Here is a 25299-nt window from a genome sequence, read left to right as displayed (position 1 = left end):
GATAGTCACGGTCCATTCAAATTTGTTATTGGTCAGGTTGATGTCGGGGTGTTCTTCAGATCCTACTTCCTATCTCTCTGCCACAATCCATTTCAAATTGAACTGTCCCAATGGAGTGTCTGAGTTGGTCCTACTTACATTTTACAGAGTTAAAATCCTTATTGATAGGGCAAGCTGCAGTGGCAACAACACAATGGGCTAGGGACTTAGGGTCAATGGTTAGAGAAAGAAGAGAGTAGGGCACTCGAGACTTGAGAGATGAATGAAAAAAAAAAACCTAAAACTTGGAATATTTTGAAAAATACATATTGCGGACTTTAGAATTCAGGTTTTAGTTTGAAAACAGTGTAAAAGATGGTTCATGATCAGGCTACTTCAATGCTATCCCAAGCATTGCTTCTTGGATTTTAAGTAAGAAATCTCTCACATCTTGAGATTTCTAAAACTTGGAAATGAGACGATCTCCATCTCTCTAGCTCGACAGAAAGAAGGGTGTGAAATTAGAAAACGACATAGAGTCTCCTTTCTCATCTAATCTTTTATCCAGGATTTTGAGGAAATCCATGATTCTAAAATCAGCATATCCAAACGGAAAAAACTAGAGGGTATTTTCGTAAAATAGTATAATAAAATCGGATTTAAGACTATCCAAAGGGCTTTTGTTGGTTGTCTGGATGGATCCCATCAGTAACAATTTCGGATCCTATGATAGGGTCTCTAAATGCGTCTATCTATCCTGTTTAATTTCGGATATGAGGGATCCTATCCGTTTAATTTCGCATTCCGACCGTCTGTGTACATTGGCACCCCTATAAGAGGGGTGGCCCGTGAAGAAAAGGCATCTATTAAATCCCTTTTTCGGGGGCTGCACTAGTGTGCGCAATGCCCATTCGGATAACGATCTTTCTCGCGATAAACCACTAGCCTATTTATCGCAACATAATATCGCGTCACGATAATTTGGAAAACTACCTTTTAACTCTTCTATTTATACGCCTATTAAAAATCCAGTTTGAACGGATTAAAGAAAGAAGGTCGGTTCTAATGCAGCGAAAATGGCGGGCTGTTCGATTTCCGTGCCTTTTAGGGTTTCGGATCAATCTTTTTAGCGAAAAAACACTCGGTAATCCGAATTCTTTGCCGAATTATCCGTGTTACGAACTTTTCACGTTCCGATTTGGTCCCGATTTGCCCTAGAATTTCCCAAATTAGGGTTTTTAGGGTTTCTGTAGGATCTGTCCCATTTTTTTCCCGATTTCTGGTCGAGGACTTATCTCTAGGGCATAGATCCGATTCTTATTTCATAGGATTTTGTATATTTTAGTTCAATTTATTCGTAAACTGTGTTGCATTTGAAAGGTATAGAGTTATCATTTGTAAGGAGCAGTTAGGGTTTTTTTTGTTGCCAATTTGGCATTGATCATGTGTAGATTGATTTTTTCGGAGTCTGGTATAAATTTCTGAGGATATTGTTTATTTATTCGTTTTATTTGAATTGGAAACCTAGAAATTGAGGTTTGGAGGGATTATAGAGACAGTCTTATTCATGACATTTAAAGGATTGGGTCTGTTTTTTGGATTTGGGGAGAAAAAGAAATGGATTTAGGAGAATGTGGGTTTTTTAACTGTTGATGTTTTGGTGGGTTTTTTTTCGTAATGGATTCGGCGAGGAGTTGGTTTCAGAAGTTTCAACCTCGAGATAAGATGAGGTATTCGAATAGGAAAAAGGATGCGATGGCTAATGGGGCAGGGGGGAAGCCTCCCACAAGTGAGGAGGCGCCTTCGAATGTTACGAAACAGAAAGTTGCTGCGGCGAAGCAGTATATAGAGAACCATTACAAGGAGCAGATGAAAAACTTGCAGGAGCGAAAGGAGCGGTATGATTTCTAGAGTTCTTAATTCTCTATTGGAAATGATTTGGAGACCGAGAGTATGACAGGGGAGAGAGCCCAACAATGAGAATGTGCCATGTGTGCACAAAAATTACTTTTCTTGTTGATTTTCCTAAACTTAAGTGGTGATGGTGTGGCAAGAAGCTTTTTGTTTGGTCCCCTGCTCGGTCGTACTCTTGGTCTGGCTAGCATTACTCTTTTCTATTTATTAAGAAGAATTTTAGACTTCTTGGGATCTATAAGATAAACTATTTGGTCTTGTTAAATAAGTAAAACTTGTTGTCTGTTGTATTCTTCTCATTGCTTTATTGGGTCGTTACATTCCTAGTTTCTCGACATGGTGGGTGGTAGTTTTCTGTTGACACTTTGAATAGAAAAGAAGATTGCAAATGCATAGATATGGAATCTCAAAGCATAAGCCACTGAGTTGGCTTCCCTGAGAGATACAGCATATGATAGAATAAACCATTTCAAGATATTCATAATCTCGGCTTATCCAGTGCAGAGTAGATCTAGGTTGGCCTACTAAATGACATCGGCAGAATATCCTCAATAATCAGTGTGTATTTGCTTGTAAGTACTTGACAGACCATTGAACTTGTCAGAAAGCTTGCCGGCAATTGTTGGGTCCATCTTGCATGGCAGACTGGCATGACCTAGAAAATGCCACGAAGCTTCCTGGGTTGGGCTCATATAGTGGCACACATTACACTTCAGGATGATGCATCCACTGTCAAGCACACTCAGCAAATTGTTGAGATCTAACTGAACATTGCAAGAGCTGAAACCACTCTTAGGACAAACAAAATGCGAAGCCCCAAGTCACTATCTGTTTTATGTAAATTTATTTGTTTTCATTCTTTTTGCAGCTGTTAGGGCTTCAATTTTGAGATCTTTAGATTTCGTAGAACTTCTTTGAGATCTGTAGCCTTGAGTTCTAAGTTCTAACCTAAAGTTTACCTTGCAGAAAGTTAATGTGGAAATTCGTAATGCAAATTTGGTTCTTCTTGCAGGTTATTTATTAATAGTTTTATACATTATTCTATGATATATTTTAAAAAACTAATGATATGTAACACTAGTGAAAAGCAAAAACTAAAAGTTTAAAATCAACATGTATTGTAAATTGTAAATCACAAATAATTTAAAGGGTTTTGGTTCTCTCATTGCATTTACCAAATTACTCTTCCTATATATGTTCAATTAGGCTTCTGGTGGCATTCTCTATAAATAACATAATATATGTTGTTAAACTACTATTTCTATGGGATTTGGGAACTTATAAAACTGGGAAGCACGATTCCGAAATTCCCAAAAATTTACCTAAAACGTTAAACACAGTCTTATTGTACAGGAAACACAAGACAACAGGGAACACGATTCCCAGAAATTGTGAATGTGCTTCCTGAAAATGGAAACACGCTTCCCCAATATCTAGGAAGTGAATTGAATTTCACTTTGGAAATGCAATTCCCTGGAAGCATGATTCGCACCTTCCAAGGATGTTTTTAGTGACATTGTTTTTATACCATTTCCCCTTATTTCTCCAGTTGAATGTTTTTCTATAGTAACCCATCTATCTCTTTATACTGAAATGGTGGTACATTAGTAACCCATCCATCTATCCCTTTGTTTTCAAGCAGGCGCTTGATCTTGGAGAGGAAGATGGCTGATGCTGAAGTGTCGGAGGAAGAGCAGAACAATCTTCTAAAATACTTGGAGAAGAAAGAAACAGAATACATGCGTCTTCAGAGGCATAAAATGGGTGCTGATGATTTTGAATTATTAACAATGATAGGGAAGGGTGCATTTGGAGAGGTTTGTTCTATTACAACTGCTAATTTGTTTATTCAAAGTGCGGTGGTTGTTTTGTATACTTGTCAACTGATTTTTCTTTGCACCATCTGTTAATACATGTAGCTACCAAACTGATATTTGTAAGTTGTTTATGTGAATTGCTGCACTTGAATTTTGCAATTCCTTATATCAGTTCGATTTTTTCATATCCAGTTTCATTAGCCCTTCATCCAGTTCATTTGTGACTTTTTATGATGTGGGCATGGTCCATGGATACCGAAACATGTATGAGACTTTAGGCTACATCTTTAAAACTTAGATGTTATTGTATATGGTACAGCTAACTTTATGTAAGCATTATGCACAACCAGAACTGCCCTTGCTTTTCATCTTGTTTCAATGAAACCCTTGCAGCAGGAGATTTCTCAGGGACTAAGCTCTCCTATTACATGGGGCTTTTCAGCTGCCCGAAAATGCTTTGTATGGGGTTTTTTTTTTCCCCATCCCTTACAGAAGCTTTTGTACCTGTCTGAACACCCCTCCCCCCCACACAACTACCTTATTAATTTTTTTTTGTGTGTGTGTGTGTGTGTGTGTGTGTGTGTGTGTGTGTGTGTGTGTGTGTTTTCTTCTTTTTTCTTTTTTTTTTTTCTGGGGGTGGGGGGGTTCAGCTGAAATGAAACCCTTGCACCTTGGATTGGCTCTAGTTTAACGATCTTTGAGTCATGGACATGGTTCTGTGGCCTAATGTAAACCCCATATCTTAAAATATGCTACTTGCGATATTACAAACGCACTGTACAAACACACGTTTGGTGTTATGATTATTTTCACAGAAGTTTGGCCGTTCTCTGTTTTTTACTTCTTTTTTTTCGGATGGCCAAGCTTGACATTCATGTATGCATCCATATCTATTTGTATATCCATGTGTATATGGAAAAAAACATATTTATTCCCTTATTACAGTTCGGTCATTGTGGCTGTAGCACTAATAAATAGAAAAGAACATCACTTGCAACAGCCAACCTTCTCGCAGTCTGAGTAGGAAAAAATTCTGTTGGATGTAACAATTACGTTGTTGTGGGTCAGGAGTCTTGACCCACGCCATAGAGCAATGTCCGGTGATCTTGACATTAGCTGGGATACAAAAAGGCATATTCTGTAGAATGTCCCTTACGACAGATATAATAAATGCATGCTAATCTAAACTCCGCAGTTTTTATCAGCTCTTGCTTTTGCATAATGCCTTCGATGTTGCTGTACTGAATAAGAATTATTTATCTTTAGGCTACGAATCATTGCTACTGTAATTGTTTTCGCTGATAACCACTTCCATTTTGTTCTCCCCTATTTTTTTAATTCTTGTTCTCCCCTATTGTGCCGTTCTTTAATTTTCTTTTCTGTAGTGCAGGTCCGAGTTTGTAGGGAGAAGACAACTGGTCATGTGTATGCAATGAAGAAGCTGAAGAAGTCAGAGATGCTTCGTAGAGGCCAGGTATATCTTTGTAGCAGGCTTGTAAGAAGATCTTATTATAAATTTATAATTTGTCTTGCGTGTATATAATATATATATATATATATATATATATATATATATATATATATATATATATAAAATTTGTTTTAAATATTGGTTTAGGTTGAGCATGTTAAAGCTGAAAGGAATATTCTTGCGGAGGTCGACAGTAACTGCATTGTCAAACTTTATTGCTCTTTCCAAGATGAGGAGTTTCTTTACCTCATTATGGAATATCTACCGGGTGGGGATATGATGACTTTGCTGATGAGGAAAGATACATTGACAGAAGATGAGGCCAGATTTTATGTTGGGCAAACAGTTCTGGCCATTGAATCAATCCACAAGCATAACTATATTCACAGGTTTGTACTTTGTAGATGGCTATTCTCAACTTTGTTGATGGAAGCTTTGAAATGCTTTGTTGGCCTAGATTAGATCAAAAGGATTAACCCTTGCGAATGACTTTTTTGACAGAGATATCAAGCCTGACAATTTGTTACTGGATAGATACGGTCACATGAAGCTTTCAGATTTTGGACTATGTAAACCACTAGATTGCAATAATTTTCCTAATTTACATGAAAAGGATTTTGCAACGGGAAACAACTATAGCGGGGCTCTACAAAGTGATGGGCGCCCATCTGCACCGAAGCGCACGCAGCAGGAGCAGCTACAACATTGGCAAAGAAATAGGCGGATGCTGGTAAGTATCCACTATAATAAGATTAATTCTTTGTAACTGTCCAAATGGAGCCAAATGGATTCTCCATTTGTGTACTTTTTTGAATAGTATGGATTCTCCATTTGTTGAGTGAGCTTGAAAATAAATTGTGCTGGTCGTATCGGAGTATACTCACTTTTGAGGGTCTGTAACACGAAACTCATGGTGTCTGCATTCATGTTGACCTTTTCTTTTAGTGTTGACATTCTCATGTTGACTTAGCAATCATGGAAAAACCTTATTTATATTTCCTCTTGTTTTGAATTATGAAGTATATTTTAGATGTTAGTGTAGTATCCTTAGATATTTTTATATGGTTAGTTTTTTATAATCTATTAACTGAGCTATTGTTTGAGTTTCTAGGCTTTTGTTGGATTTATGGTCACTGCTTCAATATGTTTTCTGTTTGCCTAAAACTGTGGATACTGGAACTTTGCAGGCTTACTCCACAGTTGGTACACCCGACTATATTGCTCCAGAGGTTTTGCTGAAGAAGGGTTATGGAATGGAGTGTGATTGGTGGGTATTTCTTTATCTGTTCTCTATTTTCAGACTAATTTATTCTTAATTCTGGTTCATTTGTTACCACAGGTGGTCACTTGGAGCTATTATGTATGAAATGCTTGTGGGTTATCCACCATTTTATTCAGATGAACCAATGTCAACATGTAGGAAGGCAAGTGTGAAGTTTATGATGCGGTATCAAGTATTACTATTAAATAAGTTCAAAATACAAGCCTTCCATTTAATTTGACAAGTCATTGTATCTGCGTGCATCTTTCCTTTTATGGTTAACAGGATATCTCATACTCCTTTTCTCTTCACTGCTAACGGTCGGTAGACATCGCTCTTTATGCTCATGCTATAATTTACTGCTTGTTCGCAACAAATTTCACATGCATGAAAAAGTGAATCACACACATAAAATAAATTGGGATCAAATTTCCCTCTTGCGAGAAGAGGTTTTATTAATTTTGGTTGGGATTGTACACTTCCGGCTCTATCGGCCGTTAATTACATTTCTTGAAGAAGAAACACCTCTGATTATCCATCAAGATGTTCCCTCTCTAAATACAACTTTCGTTAATTATCCGCTAGAAAGATCTGATTTTTTGTTAATAGATCCTTTCTGGTGGAATTTCTTTGTCATGGTAATTTTCTTCAATTCCCCAAACTTTCTCCATCTTTCCTTTGGGGAGCCGTCATCTTTATCATCCTTCCCCTGGAGGAGAAAGGTCTTCTCCCTTTAGGGAGTCTCTAGGAAGAGATCCTAAAGGGACCTTTAGAGAGTCTCTGGAAAGATTCTAAAGGGATTTTCTTCTTTCTGATCATCTTTCTTTTGGGGGACCCGCCGTCTTTATCTTTCGGGAGGAAACTGCCGTCTTTATCATCTTTCTCCTGGAAGAGAAAGGTCTTCTCCCTTTAGGGAGTCTGTAAGAAGAGATCCTAAATAGACCTTTAGAAAGTCTCTGGAAAGAGATTCTAAAGGGATTTTCTTCTTTCTTCTGAAGAAGAAAGTTCTTCTGGAACCGCCGTCTTTATCATCTTTCTCCCGGAAGAGAAATGTCTTCTCCCTTTAGGGAGTCTCTAAGAAGAGATCCTAAAGGGACATTTAGAAAATCTCTGGAAAGAGATTCTAAAGGGATTTTCTTCTTTCTCCCGAAGGAGAAAGGTCTTCTCTCTTCTGGGGGAACTCTCATCTTCATCTTTTGGGGGAATTGCCGTCTATCATCTTTCTCCTGGAAGAGAAAGGTCTTCTCCCTTTAGGGAGTCTCTGGAAAGAGATCCTAAAGCGGCCTTTAGAGAGAAATTCTCTAAAGGGATTTTCTTCTTTCTCCCGAAGGAGAAATGTCTTCTTCTTGGTCTCATTTCTGGAACTTTTTGGGAGAAGCCTGCAAAGAGAAAAAAAGAAGGAAGATGCTGTTAGCCAGTAACCTTTTCTCACCGTTCTTTCTTCTCCTTCTTCTTTTCTTCACGCCGCGTTTCTTTCGCAAAGTTCCGATCTCTTTTTTAAAGGATTTTGAGTTATTTATAGAAAACTCTTGAAGTGGTTAGCAACTGCCACCTCACCCCTTTTTTTCTCAACTTCACGATCTCCACTTTCTCTTTTTTGGAGCCGTTGTGGGTGCCACCTCATCCCTTATCTGGGATTCTATAATCACTTATCTTTTTGCTGGGAGTTATGTACTCCTTTTTTGAAAAGTGGGCGACTCACTTATTTTGCGAGAGTTATTTTTATTTCTTAAAATTTAGGGATTTAACTTTTATATTTATCTCTTTTTACTTTAGGGATAAGATGATGCGTAACCACCTCTTTTTCTCTCTCTTCTTATTTTAATAAGTGATTTACTATTTTGCCCTTGTTTTAAAATTTTGAGTCCAACATTGCTGGTCTCATTCTATAACTGTTCTTCATCTGTGCTTAGGCTTGTTACATGATTGCTGATTTAAGAAGTGCAAACTCTGTCACTATATCGGTCTTCTGGCTGCCAATTTTGTCTCATTATTATTTATTGATTTTTGGACTCGTATCACGTACACTGTGGAATATATTTCTAGAGGGAACCTATGTGAACTAGAATAGCAGATTGCCTTTTTTAGTCTAGAGCTGAATGGGCTTGCTTTGTTGGCCCACAACCTACTTGAATGAGACTCAGTCATCACCAGCTGAGTTGTAGGTACAATTTTTTGGAACTGATATTTCATGATATGTTTGCTGGCGATTTGGTGCTACTGAGACTTCATAATACACTTATACTAAAAGGCTGGTCCATATTGTTCTCTCTCAAACACTTTAAGCATTACTGAAATTTCCATAATTTTCTTTTTGCAAGTGAAGGTTTTTTATATGTTCTGCTAAACTAGAACTGCTATCTTTGCTAATATAATAGCATTATGCTATTCCTTTTATACTTAAAATAATCGTATTTTCCTTGTGAATTTTTCACATGTCTATTTCTTTTTCTGCATACAGATAGTAAACTGGAAGACTCATTTGAAGTTTCCTGAAGAAGTAAAGCTATCTACAGAAGCCAAAGATCTCATCAGTAAACTCCTATGTAATGTCGAGAAGAGACTGGGAACAAAAGGAGCTGATGAAATAAAGGTGTTGTACGGTGTGTTCTATTCCAAGTTCTTTGACTGGTTTTGAAAACACGATAACATAATGCTTCATCTGGTTGATCCTGCCAATTTCAGGCTCACCCATGGTTTGAGGGCGTCCAGTGGGACAGATTATATCTGATGGAAGCTGCTTTTATTCCGGAGGTCAATGATGAATTGGATACTCAAAACTTTGAGAAGTTTGAAGAGGTACAAATGTCTGCCCCTTAATTTCTGGTCTTGTTGACCTACCTACTTTAGCGACTTAAGTTATTCACTGTATGTTCTTATCCGTCTTTCGTGGGTCCATGTTGCAGTCTGGAAACCAAAATCAATCTTCATCAAAATCAGGCCCTTGGAGAAAGGTATGCATTTACCAGATGTAGGTGGGGTTCCCACTTCTTTGCATCTAAAGATTCTAAACAGGCACGTCATGTTTTTATTTTTCCATACAATGTCCTGATTGGAGCTCGGTATTTTCTTGGTTTGTATTGCATGGTTACTCGGCATGGGTAAGCGACCTTCATAATAAGAAGACGTAGGGGATTGAAGAGGATGTTAACTGCAAATAAGAGCAGGTTGGTTGAAGGGGAAGCATGTTTCAGGAGTTCGACCGTAAAATACCTACCAAGTTGAAGGGAAAGTTTTATAAGACAGCTGTGAGGCCAGCCATGCTGTATGGCTCACAATGTTGGGCCACCAAGAAGCAACATGTGCATAAGATGAGTGTGGCGGAGATGCGAATGCTTAGATGGATGTGCGGCCACACAAGGTTAGATATAATTAAAAATGAAGACATCCGTAAAAAGGTGGGGGTGGCACCAATTGAAAGATGAGAGAGCACTGCTTAAGATGGTTTGGGCATGTCCAACGCAGGCCTTTGGATGCTCCAATGAGAAGAAGTGACTCATGCCAAGTTGATGGAGTAAAAAGAAGTAGGGGCAGACTGAAAACAACTTGGGTAGAAACAGTGAAGAAAGACTTGATGGCTAGGAACATAACAGAGAACATGACCTTGGGTAGGAGAGAATGGATGAAAATGATCCATGTAGATGAAACCAACTAGTGTCAGGATTAGACTTAGTCAATTTGAGCAAGGAAGATTCTTTCACCTTCTTCATGAAAATTTTCTAAAGGATTCATTAGCCGACCCCAACTAGTATGGGACAAAGGCTTAGTTGAGTTGAGTTGAGAAAGGGTAAACGACTTCATTAATAGAGAACCATTAGAATACACAGATTACATTAGGGGCAATGTGCTTAAGACGGTTTGGGCATATCCAACGCAGGCCTTTGGATGCTCCAATGAGCAGAAGTGACTCATGCCAAGTTGATGGAGTAAAAAAGGTAGGGGGAGACTGAAAACAACTTGGGTAGAAACAGTGAGGAAAGACTTGATGGCTAGGAACATAAAGAGAACATGACCTTGGGTAGGAGAGAATGGAAGAAAATGATCAATGTAGACGGACCCAACTAGTGTCAGGATTGGACTTGGTCAATTTGAGCAGGGCAGATTCTTTCACCTTCTTCATGAAAATTTTCTAAAGGTTTCATTAGCCGACCCCAACTAGTATGGGACAAAGGCTTAGTTGAGTTGAGTTGAGAAAGGGTAAGCGACTTCATTAATAGAGAACCACTGGAATACACAGATTACATTGGGGGCAGACATTGCCCCACAAATAGAACAGTTCTAGATATACCCTTCTTGGCCTGAAAATTAGTCGTATTGTTGGAAGTCCGGGGGAGATGGAGAAAAGGAAAAAGAATGAAAATTACAATTGCAGATCTCCTTGGTCTCATTGATGATATTGGAAAATCTCAACAGCCCCAGAGAGTTGTTTCTTACCCCCAAAAGACATTATAAGAGTCTCCCTCAACAGATATGAGTCACTATGGCAGGTCACAACCAGCCGGAGGCCGTATATATCGTAGGCACATCTGCCTTGTTAGAGTTCTTCCTGTCAGTCAGCCTGGAGTATGCCCCCCCCCCCCCCCCACCCCCCCCCAAATGCTCAATGGGCCCAGGTTGCGCATTGACTAGCTGTAAAAATGGTGCTTGAGCACGTTAGGCGCTAGGGTGTTCCAATTCCAAATTTGTTTGCCCATGTGAACTTTGCCCCTAATGATAATATCCCATTTGCTATGGATGTCTTGGGCAAGGATTTAAATTTCGGTTTCGGTGTCGGTTTCGACCACCACCGAAATCGAAATGTTTCGGCCGAAATCATGTAAAAATATGATTATGATTTCGTTTATTTTTTTAATTTCGACCGAAATGTCTAAAATTTCGGTGTCAATTTCGGTTGAAATTTTAGCCATTTCGTCTATTTCGGTGGAAATTATAACATTTCAGTTGAAATTTCGGTGACATTTTTGTAAAATTTCGGCGAAATCTTGTAAAGAAACGACTTCATGTGAATTTCGTTTCGGTTTGTACCAAAACCGAAATATTTCGGCCGCCGAAATTTAAAACCACGGTCTTGATAGAGTAACCCGCAAAATTCCTTCCTAACATTGGCCCGAAGTAAGATTAAACTAATCTCTCTAATAACCATGCCAATGGGTTTCTTCTTACCCTCAAACATCCTCCGGTTTCTTTCTAGCCAATGAGTCCACAACACTGCGTAAGGGATCTGTTTGCAACAAAATTTCTCATGCATGAAATGGAAATCATACACATAAAATACATTGAGATCAAATTTCCCTTGCAAACTCTTGCGAGAAGAGGTTTTATTAAATTAGTTGGTACGTACACTTCCGGTTCTAATGACCGTTAATTACATTTCTCAAATAAAGAAAACAACTCTGAGTATTCATATTCACTAAGAGATATCTTATAAAAAAAGGGCAGCCAGTGCACGAGGCTCTTGCCATTAAGAGGTATCTTATCTAAATGTAAATTTTGATTGTTCCCTTTAAATATTCTTTTTGGAAGAGGAGCTTCATGGGGAATTCTTTAGAATATGACTCTTTGTAAAAATGGCCCATAGGAAGAGGAATTCCTTTGAATTGTAAAGATATCATCTATTTTGACTTTATTTTGGGTGAGTCCTCCTGGAATCGAACTCCCTTGAGTCATAAGAAATATTGATAATTTGTTTTGACTTTGCTTGTGTACGAGAGTCCTCTCGGAAGAGAATCAATCTCCTTTGAGTCGGAAAAGATTTTAATTATTTTTGTGAGGGGTCCTCCCGGAAGAAGAACTTCCTTGAGTCATCTTGTGAATCTTCTAGAGGAGGAAAATCTTCTTTGCGTAATCTCTTCTTTTGTAAGCGGCCCTCCCGGAAGATGAGCTCTCTTGAGTCATAAAAGATTTTTACTGTATTTGTGTAAAGGGCCCTACAAGAAGATGAACTCCCTTGAGTCATCTTGTGGATCTCCCGGAAGAGAGAGATCTTCTTTGTGGAGATACAAATTTTTCCTTTTCTTGAGTCTCTCGGAAGAGAACTTTCAAGGAGTCATCCTTTTTCTGTCTAAGAGAAACCTTCTTTTTGAGTCTCCTCGAATAGACTCAAAAGGATCCACTTTCTTCTTGAAGGGAGCATGCATTCGCAAAAGGAAAGCAATCAGTTATATATCTTTCTCACCTTTTTTTTTTTTTCTCTTTCAATCTTTATCTTCTTTTCCTTAGCACATCTTTTTCTCCAATGATTCGATCCCTCTCCAAGAAGATCACCTTCCTATTTATAGAATTTTGTATTGGGGTCGTTGGCAGCTACCATCACGTCCTTTACCTTTGGTTGTATGGTCTCGACTTTTTCCTTTTTGGAGCCCTTTTTTGAAACGGGGATGACCCATTTTCTTACCTCACAAAAGTTTTCTTTTCAATTTTCCTTCAATTTAGGAATTTCCTTTCTAATTGTTGGTTTCTTTTTTTAGTAAAACTTTTTTATTTTGCTTCTCTTTCCTACTTGTCCTGGGATTTAAGAATATAAATAATGTCCAACCAATTTTCCTTTTTAACAAGGTATTCTACTTTTATCCCCTTTTGGTTAAATTTTCGAGCTCAAAAGGATCATATGCTAAACGATTCACTCCTTCTCGCTATGATGTCCAAATTCAAACTTCCGCTCCTTCAAAAGGGACAAGAAAGATGATGGGAAAACCCACGAGACCCCAACAAAACCAAGGATCCCCTCCACACAACTCTTGCTACCCGCAATGAATTAAAATGTGATTGCATTTTTTGGAAAAAATATTTATCCTTGGTTTTGTTGAGGTATCGTGGGTTTTCCCATCATCTTTCTTGTCCCTTAACTCTTGCTGCCTGCAATGAATTAAAATTTGATTGCATTTTTTGCAAAAAAAATAAAAATCCTTGGTTTTGTTGGGGTCTCGTGAGTATTCCCATCATCTTTCTTGTCCCTTTTGAAAGAGCGGAAGTTTGAATTTGGACGTCATAGCGAGAAGGGCGTGAATCTTTTAGCGTATGATCCTTTTGAGCTCGAAAATTTTACCAAAAAGGGGATAAAAGTAATGATTGCATTCCTCTTAGGGGTATCAATGACGTCCTACAAAAACTTCATAACTTAGGTGGAATACTCGTCAACTACACCTGGGACCACTTAGGCTAAGATTGGTGACCAGTAGCCAAGCGACGGAGGAAAGAATGAATGGCAAAACTTCCTTTCGAATCCGAAGCCGAAACCCTTCTATCACAAATAAAGGATGACACAACCACACTCATAAGACCATCAAGGAGAAGTATCAATTCGTTAATCTCATCCTTAAGGTTACAACAACAAATTCACTCACAATTGACCCAGTCTCTTGTAGCAACATATAACGAACCCGCTTCTTACATACTACCCTATAGAGCCTTGGATAACTGTGATAAATATGACCTTTATCCAACTACACATTCTCCCAAAACCTAACCCCCTCTCATTTCCCATCCTCAACATAGTGAATGATAAAAATTCGACTTTGATGCTACACATGGACCTCCAGACCCCCGAGACTCTGCCACTACCTATTTCACCCCCCACCCACCCACGCACCCACCCCATCCCATATTTTCCCAATGCGATTCTTATCCAAAGAGCATTGTGCTCCTCTAAACCTAGTGAATTTCCCCCCTTCTCACACACTAGCCTACATAGAATAGAGGCTCGGATATGTACGGTAGAGGACCATTACTCAACCACACATCTTCCCGAAACAGCCAAAACCTAGTCAATGATACAAACTCGACTTTGACACTACATGTGGACATTCACACCCCCAAGTTCTACAACACCTTATCTCTCTCCCCATCAACACATCCCATCCCTCACCATATTTTCTTATCCTAAGAGCACTCCGCTCTTCGTTCAACCTCCTCAATCACTTTCCAAGTAGGGCATTGTTCCTTAGCAAATGCTTTCTAGTCAAATCCCCTTTCTGATTTTGACCAACACATGATCTCGCATTTGATGAAGATGTAGAACCAGAAAGTCCAATGATTGACGAGTCATTTTACCAGAGCATGTAGAGCTTGAGCATTGCACTGAGCATATCTCATCCACATCAGAACATGAGCATAGTGACAATGTTGAGTTTCCCGTGGATATTTAGACAGAGGATTTTTGCACTTCAGATGACAGCACTGAGCCAGATACGGTCCTAGCAGATGAATTTCTTGTTTATTCTACTGAGCCTGATAAGATATCAACAGATGTTGATCTTTTGGAGGATGGTAATGGATTGATATTGCCTGTAGCTATCACGCCCATCCAGGAGGAGTACGTTGCTTTCATTCCAGTCAATTTACTTCTTCAAAGTGGTTTGTGTTCTTATGATTCGACATGGGCGATTTATTCCATATCGCTCCGCCAGCATTTCAAATCACTTTCACGATTTTCGCTAGTATTAGACATCCGTAGTGCCTCTGACGGATTACGACTGCTACTGACGGATTACGATTGCCTCTGACGGATTACGACTGGTACTGATTTAGTTGATCGTTTACATCTTTGATCCAAACTAAAACTCGACAGGGAGTTCTTTTCAAGAGGGGGTAGAATGATGTAGATTGTAGGCCCAATAAGAGGCATATTTGCCCATTAGAACTTTTAGGGACTTATTTTCATGTTATTTTGTTTCTAGGATTTTATTTTCCATGTTTTTTTAGGGTCTTTTATTTTCCATGGAATTTTAGTTCAATTGCCTATAAGCCTCATGTATTAGGGTTTTCGGAAGTTTAGGTTGATTAATTGAATTGAGATTTCTCCCCTCTAATTTTTCTCTTCTGCTACTTCTAGTTCTCCTCTTCTCTTCTTCTCCTATTCTTCTCATTCTACTCTCTTCTGCTTCTCCTCTCTTACCTTTCTTCAATTTCTCTTCCCGGTGCGACATCACCTATTCTTGTCAAAGGAAAGATATGACTTCACTTGGATTTGTTCTTCCCCTGACTCAGTGAGCTAATCAGATGTTATGTTAGGACCCATTAAGAGGATTCCTTGATCTATCCCAAAGGTCCTTTTGATGTCAGACATGAACTTTCAATAATGTGTTCATGTAATGTAATGCAACTTGGTCCTCAATCAGCACTACATGATTACATTGACACACATGCACATGTGGAAACTGAAAAATAACTGGGAAACTGATAAAATTGTAGCGCATGCTATAGAATGCATAATACGCTTAGGTGACAGTGTGTGAGGGAAATTACGTAGTGTTAGCATGTAGACAACATGGAGAACTCAGTTATTGCTATATTAAAGTCTGAAACATAATATATTCTTTAATTTACCAAGGGTCTACTCATATTGAGTTTCAGTGTTTTTTTTTGTTGCTGTTACCTAGTTTGGACTAATGCTGAAGTTGGTTACCTCTCTTTCTATCTCAGATGCTTTCATCAAAGGATATTAACTTCGTGGGTTACACATATAAGAACTTTGAAATTGTCAACGATCATCAACTAGCCGGAATGTGTAAGTCTTTCTCTCGCTATGTTTGTAGTGCTTTCAAATTTTACAGTGTAATAATGTCATTCCCAATACATTATTATACCCATGCCACAGTGGCCTTGTATGGGCCATGTCGCATTTTTCAAGTAAAGAAGTGGAGAAATATATTTTTCTTCATTTTTTAACTATTATCAAAGTGTTGACATGGGTTTGTCACCAATTTTGTTGTGATAGGCCAATAATATTTTTGTTTATGTAAAAGTCATCAGTACAACTGTTGTAATTGATTATCAGGGAAGGACAGAAGGGAAGCAGAATCTCAACTTGTCAATTTGCCATGTACTTAGCCCACCACTTAAACATCATCTTAGATAGTGTGCGTAACGCTAATGAAAGTATCAATTCTAGTAATTGTGACCAGAAAAACATGGTTTACTTTGCTAAGTGGACATATGTGGAGTGGAACTTCACCGATTATGCTACGAGAAGAATGGTGTTTAGTTCTATTTGGAGAATCAGGATCGTTTTAGGTATTTCTATGACGCACTTTTCTAATTTTTGTAAAAAAATTACTAGCAGGATTTTTATGAAGTTTGAGGGGAGGCCTTTTTTTGCTAGATCCTTCCTTGCCACGCTTGTGGAGAAGGGCAAGAAGGAGACTTTTTGGAGGACACTGTAGTCAGCCATCCATTCCATTCAGAGTTAAATTTTTTTTTGTGGACAGAAATTCTCGGTTAGATCGACACTGTAGACGTGCTGCAAGGGAAAAGATTTCAGCCAGGTAACAGGTGTGTCATGTGCATATGGGAACAACTACAGGTCATATTTTCCTTCGGTTTTCAATGACGTCGAGATATGTGTATGGTAGAGAGAGAGAGAGAGAGAGAGAGTAATGGATGGGAACAGGAGTTATATCTATCAACTACCATCCTAGTGTACTCATTTCATTAAATAAACTTAAAAGGGACAATTGTGCCCTTGTAGCAAATACAAATTGCCACTATGTCCTTGTGGATATGTTATCCCCCCCCCCCCCCCCCCCCCCCCCCCCCCCCCCCCCCGCGTCCCTTCCCGGTACTTGGATGATAAGGATCTGAAAGAGATGTTATAGCACCCTGCGGGAGCAAAGGGATAAGACGGAGGCTTGGATACCGGCCAGTCAGTAAGAGTGACTTCAGGCTTGGTTGCCGGCTAGTTGGTAAGAGCGACTTCTTAGATTGAATATAATCCTGTACCCCCCCCCCCCGGGACGCCTCTCGTCCCCCTTTTCCTCAATCCAAAACGTATATGTCATATAGCTTAGGTTGGAGCACCATTAACAGTAAGAGATACACGATGTGCCCATGATGGTTTATCATGAATCTCCCAACATGTGTAACCATGTGGGTTTCTCTTCCACAGTGGGTACATTTTCGAATCAAGCGAAGGACAATTATGCCCTTGCAGTGAATACAAACATATAGTAACAGGATGGAACTCGGTGATGCGATGGTTTGGTATGCAATGGTATTACTTTGGTCGCTCATGGAATTATTTTACGACTGGTGTAGGCCTATCAAATCTAAGAGAGTTTTGTGGTTTGCGGCTCCTAGCGCAATTCTCTGGTATGGGTAGAAAGAAAGGAATCAATGTGTATTTGAAGGGAAATGTTAGCCTTTTATATGATTGTTATGGAATGTCGAATTCCTCCTAGCTAGATGGGTTGTTTAAAAGGAGAAGTTCAGTGAGGTTTCAATAGCATATTTATTCAAAAAGTGAGTGAGACATTAAAGAACAGGAAAGTGAAGAAAATGAGAGCGGCATTTTGGATGACTCCACCTTTCGGTTCCATCAAATGCAATTTTGATGGGTTCTCTTAGGGTAATTCTGGACTAGTAGGTGTAGAAAGGGTGTTTAGAGATTACCACAGAGATTTTGTGGGAATTTTATTACCTGATTGGAGCGGCGGATTCCAACTAAGTGGAGGTGATGGTTCTTTTGACTGGTTTGCTGACAATTTCTGCTAGATTTGACGATCAATTGACCGTAGAAGGTGTCATGCAGGACAATACCTAAAGGGACTAACCTAGGGCTGATTTAATGAAGGTTTAATTAACGGGCAGCAGCAATATCTAGGCTTAGAATGCATTGAAAAATCGTGGTTGGGAATGTCATAGTAGCAAAAGCCATTGGAATTTTTATTTTATACATCGGAAGAATCCGTTTTGTTACTAATAAACTAGGGGTAATAGGTAAAGCTCTTTCAGGTGAATTGTTAATGACAAAATTAGGCCTAAACTATGTTTTACGCATGCAACCAATTGAAATAACTAAAAGCTAATATAAGTACCAATGAAATAGATGTAACACAGGTATGAAAATAATAATATCCAATGAAGAAAAACAAAAAAAAATTGTCCAGCAACAATAAAAGACTCAAAACGGTCCAGTTTTGGGCTGTAAGGGTATTTTGGTAATTTGTCAGATCTGGGATTTTGGTTTAATACTACTGTATAAATCTTAGGTTAAGGTTTATTAGAAGGTAAAAGAAAGGTTAATTTAGAGTTAAGCTCTGATTTGATGGTAGGTTTAGGTTAGGGTTCACTAAAACTAGTTTTAGGGCTTGAAAATGATGAAAATTGCAATAAGGCTCAAAAGGGGTTTAAAATTAGGGTTCTTGGGTGTTTAGGCTGAGGTTTAATCATAAAAACAATCCCTCAAAATCTCATAACAAGATCTTGGAGAACAAGGGAGATCTATGGATTTTGGGTTTTCTAGTTTTAGGGTTCAAGAACAAAGAAAATAGAAAATCAGATTTACTAATCTTGTTTGTGTTGATTTGATTGAAGATAATAGAAGAGAATAGATGAGAGAAGAATGGCTCCAAGCCACCAAGAGGAGAAGAGAAGAAGTCCAAGCCACAATAACTCTCACAAAAAATTCTCAATTCTATTCAATATTCAAAAGTCCTTTGACATTGCTTTCATAAGATGTATTTATAAGAAAAGGAACCCTAGAAGATAACTTAAAGTTAAAAACTAATCTCAATCATTCATCTAATCCAAAGTAAATTAAGTAAAGATAAAAACTTACCTAAAATAGTAATCCCGTAATAGACCCTTACCACTTCCTAAAAACACTCATAACTTGCTCAAATCACATCCAAATCATGTGATTAATTGAAAAACCTTTATAATAATACAAAAAACATGCCAAACGGATGAGATTTGATGCCTAAAAGTAGGTTACAATAAAATGACGAAAATAGAAAGTAAATAGTAAAAAAAAGATGACAATATCTGTAACCCATGCTAGAGTTCCCGCTATCAGTCTCTTCCACATCTACGCTTGTAAACCTTGAATCCACGACCATTGTTGATGTCCCCATCAAGGTAGTTCTCATAATGCGACTAAGTAGGGATTTAGAGGTAGACATTTGTGTTGTTTGGGTCTCATCATAAATGAGATTGTATAGTTATCAAGGGGTTGAGAGTTTTTCTTAGGGAGGCTAACAGTCTAAGCTAATACGTTGTAAAGGGCTGGTGTTACTAAAGACTTGCTAGTGGAGGCCCTAGAGGGGCAATCTCTAGCCCTTCTATAATATTTTTCTTTGCTTATGTTTTCTTTGAATAAATAGTTATATTTTTTTTCTTTGAAAGAAAAGATGTTCGAGGATTACTCTTCATTTCTGTTAATTTTGGTGGTGGAAGCATTTATCCTTAACCTTAGGTTGGCAGTGGGAAGATGACTTTTTTTTTAAAAATGGACAGAGGGAAGATGACTAAATGAAGGATTTACGACATATGGAAGTATTCCTCCAATCTTATATCTATTTGCAAATGAATTACTAGCTGTATGCAATGTCAGAAGAGGAAGTTTGAAATCTCCAAGCCATATTGAGAGAGTTTGAGGTGGTTTTGGGCTTCTCATGAATTTTGGGAAGAGTTCACTACTGTGGATAGATATGGATAGATATTGTAGGGTCCAAACTAATTCTTGTTAACCATAATATTGTGGTGCAAAACCAAATCTCCCAATCACTTTCTTGGACTCTCACTTGGCATAGCCACCCCCCCACCCATTCTCATAATCTCGATTGGGACTAGTAGTGGAGAGAATAGAGAAGAAGTTAGCCATGTGGAAATAGAAGTTGTCTTTCGAGATGTGGTGAAAACAAGAAGGCCCTTGGGCTTACATGGCACTCCATTTGTTCATCTTGAATTGAGTTTATGTAAGAGCTAGTTTTTATGGAATTCCCTTCCCTTCCATACAGCTATAGGTTGTATCCCCAGTTCAGCGGCTTAATGTATTTCATCCTGAAATGAAGTCGTCTTCACGTTTTCTCATGCACCTGCTTAGTTCTGCTTTCATCACAAGTGGTGTTGGAGAGTGGATTTTGGGAGGTGTGAGTGGAGAGTTTGATTGTTATCTTTCAAAATCACAGAAATGTATGAAAACATGTAAATGGCGAACATAAGATGAATTTTAGGCATGTTAGAATAAGCACAAATACACTCAAAATCTGTCATATGATCAAGAAAACCACCCATAGCGGTTTAACGGTAGTGAACACCTAGCGCATGTAAGATAATTAAGTACATAGCACATTTCACATGTAATTCATATAGATATTTATACACCATACACACCACATTCCACGTGTTTTTTTTATCAGTATAATTATGTAAAACATATCGGTATAGTATACCAGCCGAACCCAACTAGTTTGGGGCAATGGCTTAGTTGAGTTGAGTTGAGTTTATATTGGTATAGTATACCACTAATACAGTAAATGACAAAGAAAGATATTTTCCTTTTTTAAAATCATTTTTAAATTTTATTATAAAAATTATAAGAAAGATTGAAAATAGTGAAAAAGTACAACATTAGTTTTATGTATAAGAGAGCATAGCTAAACATGCACATATCTTGATTTTGTTAGTTTTTTTTTTTTAGAAATTTAATGATTTTTTAATTTTTAATAAAATACAAAAATAATTATAATAAAATAAAAGATAGCATATAACACTACAATAGTATGAAGTGTGTTATTTAATTTTTTAATGTTATTTATAATTTTTAATATTTCTAATAGAAGAAAATTATTTACCATTTAATAAAAATAGAAGAAAATTATTTTCCTTATTTTTAAATAAAAGAAATGTTTTTTTCTAACATTTCCTAAAGTTTCATCTTAATTTCCATCATTTTCTTATATTTCCAAATATTTTAATGATTTTGTGGAATTTTCTATGGATTTTTCTACTGAAACTGACATGTTTTCAATTTTCAACCGAAATAATGTTTTATATACACTCACAGTTTTGGCTTCCGTATCCTTTTTGGTTTTGGTATGTGTTTTGATGGGGTGGGGAATGGGACCATTTCAGTTGTTTCATGTCGGTTTTGCTGAAATTTAAAACCATGCTCGAGGTTGTATAGATTGGTTGCCTATAGATATTTGTCTGTCAAGTATTTGCTATTGAAGAGAGGGGTAGGGTGGTTTGAGAGGAGGGGGTGTTTAGGGGGAACTTTAAGCAAGAAGAGTTTGATTGTTATCTTTCACCTAATGGGTTGTCAAAGAGTGACACTGTGTCCCCTGTAAGAATGGTAGGCGGATTTGGATTTTGGACTCTCAATTTTCCTTGTGAAACCTTTTTTTTTTTTTCATTTTGCTGTAGTTATTGGTGGGCACCAGACTTCATCTAGTTGTGTTTTGGCTGCTCCTTTGCTGCCCTCAATGTGGGCCTTTTTTGGGAGACATTAGTGATCAATCTACACACATGTCATAATGTTTAAAAACATGGATGAGGGTCAAAACATGGCCAAATCAAATCCTAGTTCACTCGGCACGACACAGTCGAGTACTCGGCATATGCGATTGAGTACTTAGTTGATGCGGCCATAACTTGGGAGAATCAAAGGGGTTTTGATTGACTTTGTAGGGAAAAACGCAGACTCGGACATGAACGTGGCCCAAGGTAAATGGGAGGCGACTTGGGGCAGTCCACGATGATGCGGAGGAGTTTTGAAACTATGCTATCGGATGTTCAAGAGAAAGGAACTCCATATTGCAAGTACATCTGCTTTGTCTATGGGGGTAGAAATCACAAATCATCTCCTTTTCCATTGAAAATCAGCTCACAAGATATTGGTAAGTATCCTAAATTGTTACAACATCATGGGTGCAACTGTATTTGATAGTGAAACCTTTTATAAGGTGGCCAGGAGGTCCATTTGGATATAAAGGTGGCAACCATATGCCATTTTATGGGGTGTACCATATGAAATGAAAGAAATCAAAAGATATTTGATGGTATGCAAGTGATTGAATTTTTGACCTTGAATATCTCAACTCAACTAAGCCTTTTTTCCCAAACTAGTTGGGGTCGGCAATTTCTGGCCTTGAATATCTGCTCTCAAATTTATCAAGTGGGCGGCAATGGTAACAATTTTGTGGTTTTTTCGTTGAAATAATATTTTTAGATTGGAAATTAATCTGGGACGAGCCTGCATTGAGTGCTTTTTTGGAATCATCCAGGGCGAGGTAGTCAAGGTATCCACCAGTCTTATTGGTCTCGATTTCCAGTTAAGTGGAAGTATGATTCCTCTTACTGTTTTACTTAGATTCAAGACAAATCTAGGGTCTTTTGATGGTAGAGCTTCACACCATAAATTCATTTTCTCTTTCGTAATTAGATTAGTTGTGGTTGTGGGATGAGTGATGACTATTGACCCTTGCTATCTGTAATGTGATCATCTAGAACCCAGGCTTTTTCACGTCTATTTGATCAATTAATATCTTGACCGTTATTTAAAAAATAAAGGACTTAGTTTTTGGCAATGTAACATTTTATTTCAATTATGTTTTGCATTAATTGCAAGATTGAATATCTCTAGACAATGTATTCCTTGCTAATCCTCCCAAATGGATCACCTGCTTTGCAGCTGCTGATCTTTATTGCTGACTTGATTTTTTGCAGCTGAGCTGAAGAAGAAGAGCAACAAACCAAAGAGGACATCCATCAAGACTCTCTTTGGTATTCTCCCTTTTCCTTGTGTCGGTTAAGTACAACTGTCTTGGATACACACACACCAGTATTCTGGTCCCATGCTATGCATGGGTGTGAAATGATGGGCCCCATCCCATCAAAACATGAGGTGCTAAATGGCAGGGTTCACCCTAATGCGTAGGTTTGGATAGAGATGGTGGACCGCTCATCGTCAATAACATTGGGGGTAAAATGGTGGGCTCCGCCCTACAGAGAAGTTAGGGCAGAGATGGTGGGGCCCACCCACCAAAACTTGGGGTGTAAAATGGCAGGCCTTACATGAGATGTAAAACGTTGGCCCTGTTTCATCAATAACATGAGATGTGCAATGGTAGAACCCACCCATGCTAGGCATGGTATAAAAATGTTGGCCCCCACCCCATCATAGCATGATGTGTAAAATAATGGGCCCACCAGAGCAAGTTTAAATTAGCGGCCCCCAACCCTATCAAAATTAAACACGAGGTATCAAGAAAAGGTTTTCCAATAAAAAAAAATCTTGCAAAGAAAGTGAATGACAATGGAAAAAAACATGCTTAGGACCTGTTCGTTTAAGATTATGACAACTGATTGTGAGTGCTAAGCTGATTATTGAACTCACAATTACGCTTAAATTTGAGTCTTATAATAGGTTTAGCACTCACAATCTTAAACGAGCATGGCCTTAGCATTTATTATATAGATAGATAGATAGATAGATAGATTATAGACAACTCCTCTGGTGTATTTGTGACAATCACCTAGTGGGTTCCGGATATTATTTCAGGGTGCTTGCTTCTTTTCCTGTCTACACTATTTCCATGTCAAATGGCTCAAACTCAACCTTAACTGGAAAGGACTTTATGCGACTTTTTAAATGAGGAATGCTGTTACCCACTCTCCTGACATATTGTCATTCTTTCTCATCTTTACACTCACTCGTGACAGATGCTCCAGAGCCAGATGATCAACCAGTTAAAGGGAGCTTCCTCAACCTTTTGCCTCCCCAGCTAGAAGTCTCCAACACCCACAATGCATCCATTCCATAAATTACCATTAATCCAACAGCATCAGATAGCTAAAAGAAGCTCAAACCCAACACACCTGAGTAAAAATGTTTGTTTTCTTCCTCCCCAGGTATTGCCCTCTGGGTTTTCTGAGGCAGCTATATTTGCAGGGGCTTGAGTTTTTGTTGCCACGAAAGGTGGAAGGTTAAACCCAGAGGAAAGTGTATGGGTTTTGCTTCTATGTAAGAGTAGTCTCTGATCCTGCTTGAATCAGGATCCTTGTAAAATTAGTTCTTGAAAGTAAATATTAATTCTTTTGCTAATCTTATATGTAGCAGTTTGGTCAAGCCCTCTCGCTCGCTGTCAAGACTAAGCTTAAATGAAGGGTCATTCATGAATCCTTTTTACTCATTACAGTCCCATCTCTGTGTTCTTTATTTTTTATTTTCTTTTTTGAAATGATCAATCTTTGTGACCTTCTCCAAGCTTAGACTGTGTAAATTGCTAAGTTGTAACATGAGGGAGTGTCCATATCAATTCCAGGGCTTGAGGGTTATCTGGCCAAAAGTTTTTGTAAGGTTTTCCAAAGTGCCAAAAGTCTTAAATATGGGAAGAAGCCCATCTCCTTAAATACTCGAGGTTTAGCTCATTTTAGGGGTAAACTTGGAGAAGTCTTAGTGTCACCCTTCGATTGGCTACAAGCAAAGGTGTACATGCCCTTCAAGTTCAAGTGAATCTTAAACATAGATAACATACATGATTAAGGACGGAGATTATCTCATTCTAATATTGAATGATGATATCCCTACATCTAAAAATATGTAAAATTGCCCTTGCTTCAAAATTATCATTTTAGTAGCAAATGCAAAACATGTAATAAGGGCAAAATGAGAATAGCATTATCTGTCAATCTTAATTACTTTGCATGTCGGTCATTTGCTCCCGGAAAAACAATGAGCACAAGATCAAAATTGATCTAAGGTGCGGCTCTCTGGCGTAAAGTCATGGGTTTGCTCCCCGGTGACGAGCGTTCGAATACCCCCTTGCTTACCCGATTTTTGCGCATCCGTAGGAAATAGTCCTAGACGACACCCTTCGTTACCAAAAGAAAAATAAAAAATTATCTAAGGTCTATGTTTTGCATGGAAAATTTCATGATTAGAAATCAACTTTTATTATTTTTAAGAAACTTCTCTTTCAATTACCTTTTATTTATCTCATTTCAAAGACCCCTTGGGTTTTTATGAAAAAACTCATATGATTTAGGTGGCCGGGATTTTTTCACCCCCTGTTCATGTGATTTGATGTCAAAAAGCTGCTCTGTTTGGTTGTCGGGTTTTTTTTTTCGCTTCCTGGGAT

General features: G+C 38.2%; 1 protein-coding gene across 2 annotated transcripts; it reads left to right on the top strand.

The window, feature by feature from the left end:
- The first annotated feature begins 1021 nt into the window (after positions 1-1021).
- On the top strand, positions 1022-24349 carry LOC143859970 (uncharacterized). Of its 2 annotated transcripts, XM_077370457.1 has the most exons (13): positions 1022-1877; positions 3536-3710; positions 5101-5184; positions 5329-5570; positions 5683-5911; positions 6369-6448; positions 6521-6605; positions 8904-9035; positions 9128-9241; positions 9349-9396; positions 15863-15947; positions 22886-22942; positions 23882-24349. In XM_077370457.1, the coding sequence occupies exons 1-13, from the start codon at positions 1657-1659 to the stop codon at positions 23980-23982; spliced, it is 1653 nt and encodes a 550-aa protein (XP_077226572.1). In that variant the 5' UTR covers positions 1022-1656; the 3' UTR covers positions 23983-24349. The 2 variants fall into 2 exon arrangements, with proteins under 2 accessions (XP_077226572.1, XP_077226573.1); XM_077370458.1 differs by lacking the exons at positions 8904-9035; positions 9128-9241; positions 9349-9396.
- The last annotated feature ends 950 nt before the right edge of the window (positions 24350-25299 follow it).

The sequence above is a fragment of the Tasmannia lanceolata genome, unplaced genomic scaffold (genome assembly GCF_043159265.1).
Source record: "Tasmannia lanceolata isolate RefF3 unplaced genomic scaffold, GAP_Taslan_0.1 ptg000037l, whole genome shotgun sequence".
In the NCBI taxonomy this organism is placed as follows: domain Eukaryota; kingdom Viridiplantae; phylum Streptophyta; class Magnoliopsida; order Canellales; family Winteraceae; genus Tasmannia; species Tasmannia lanceolata.
This window is presented reverse-complemented; position numbering and strand designations above follow the sequence as displayed.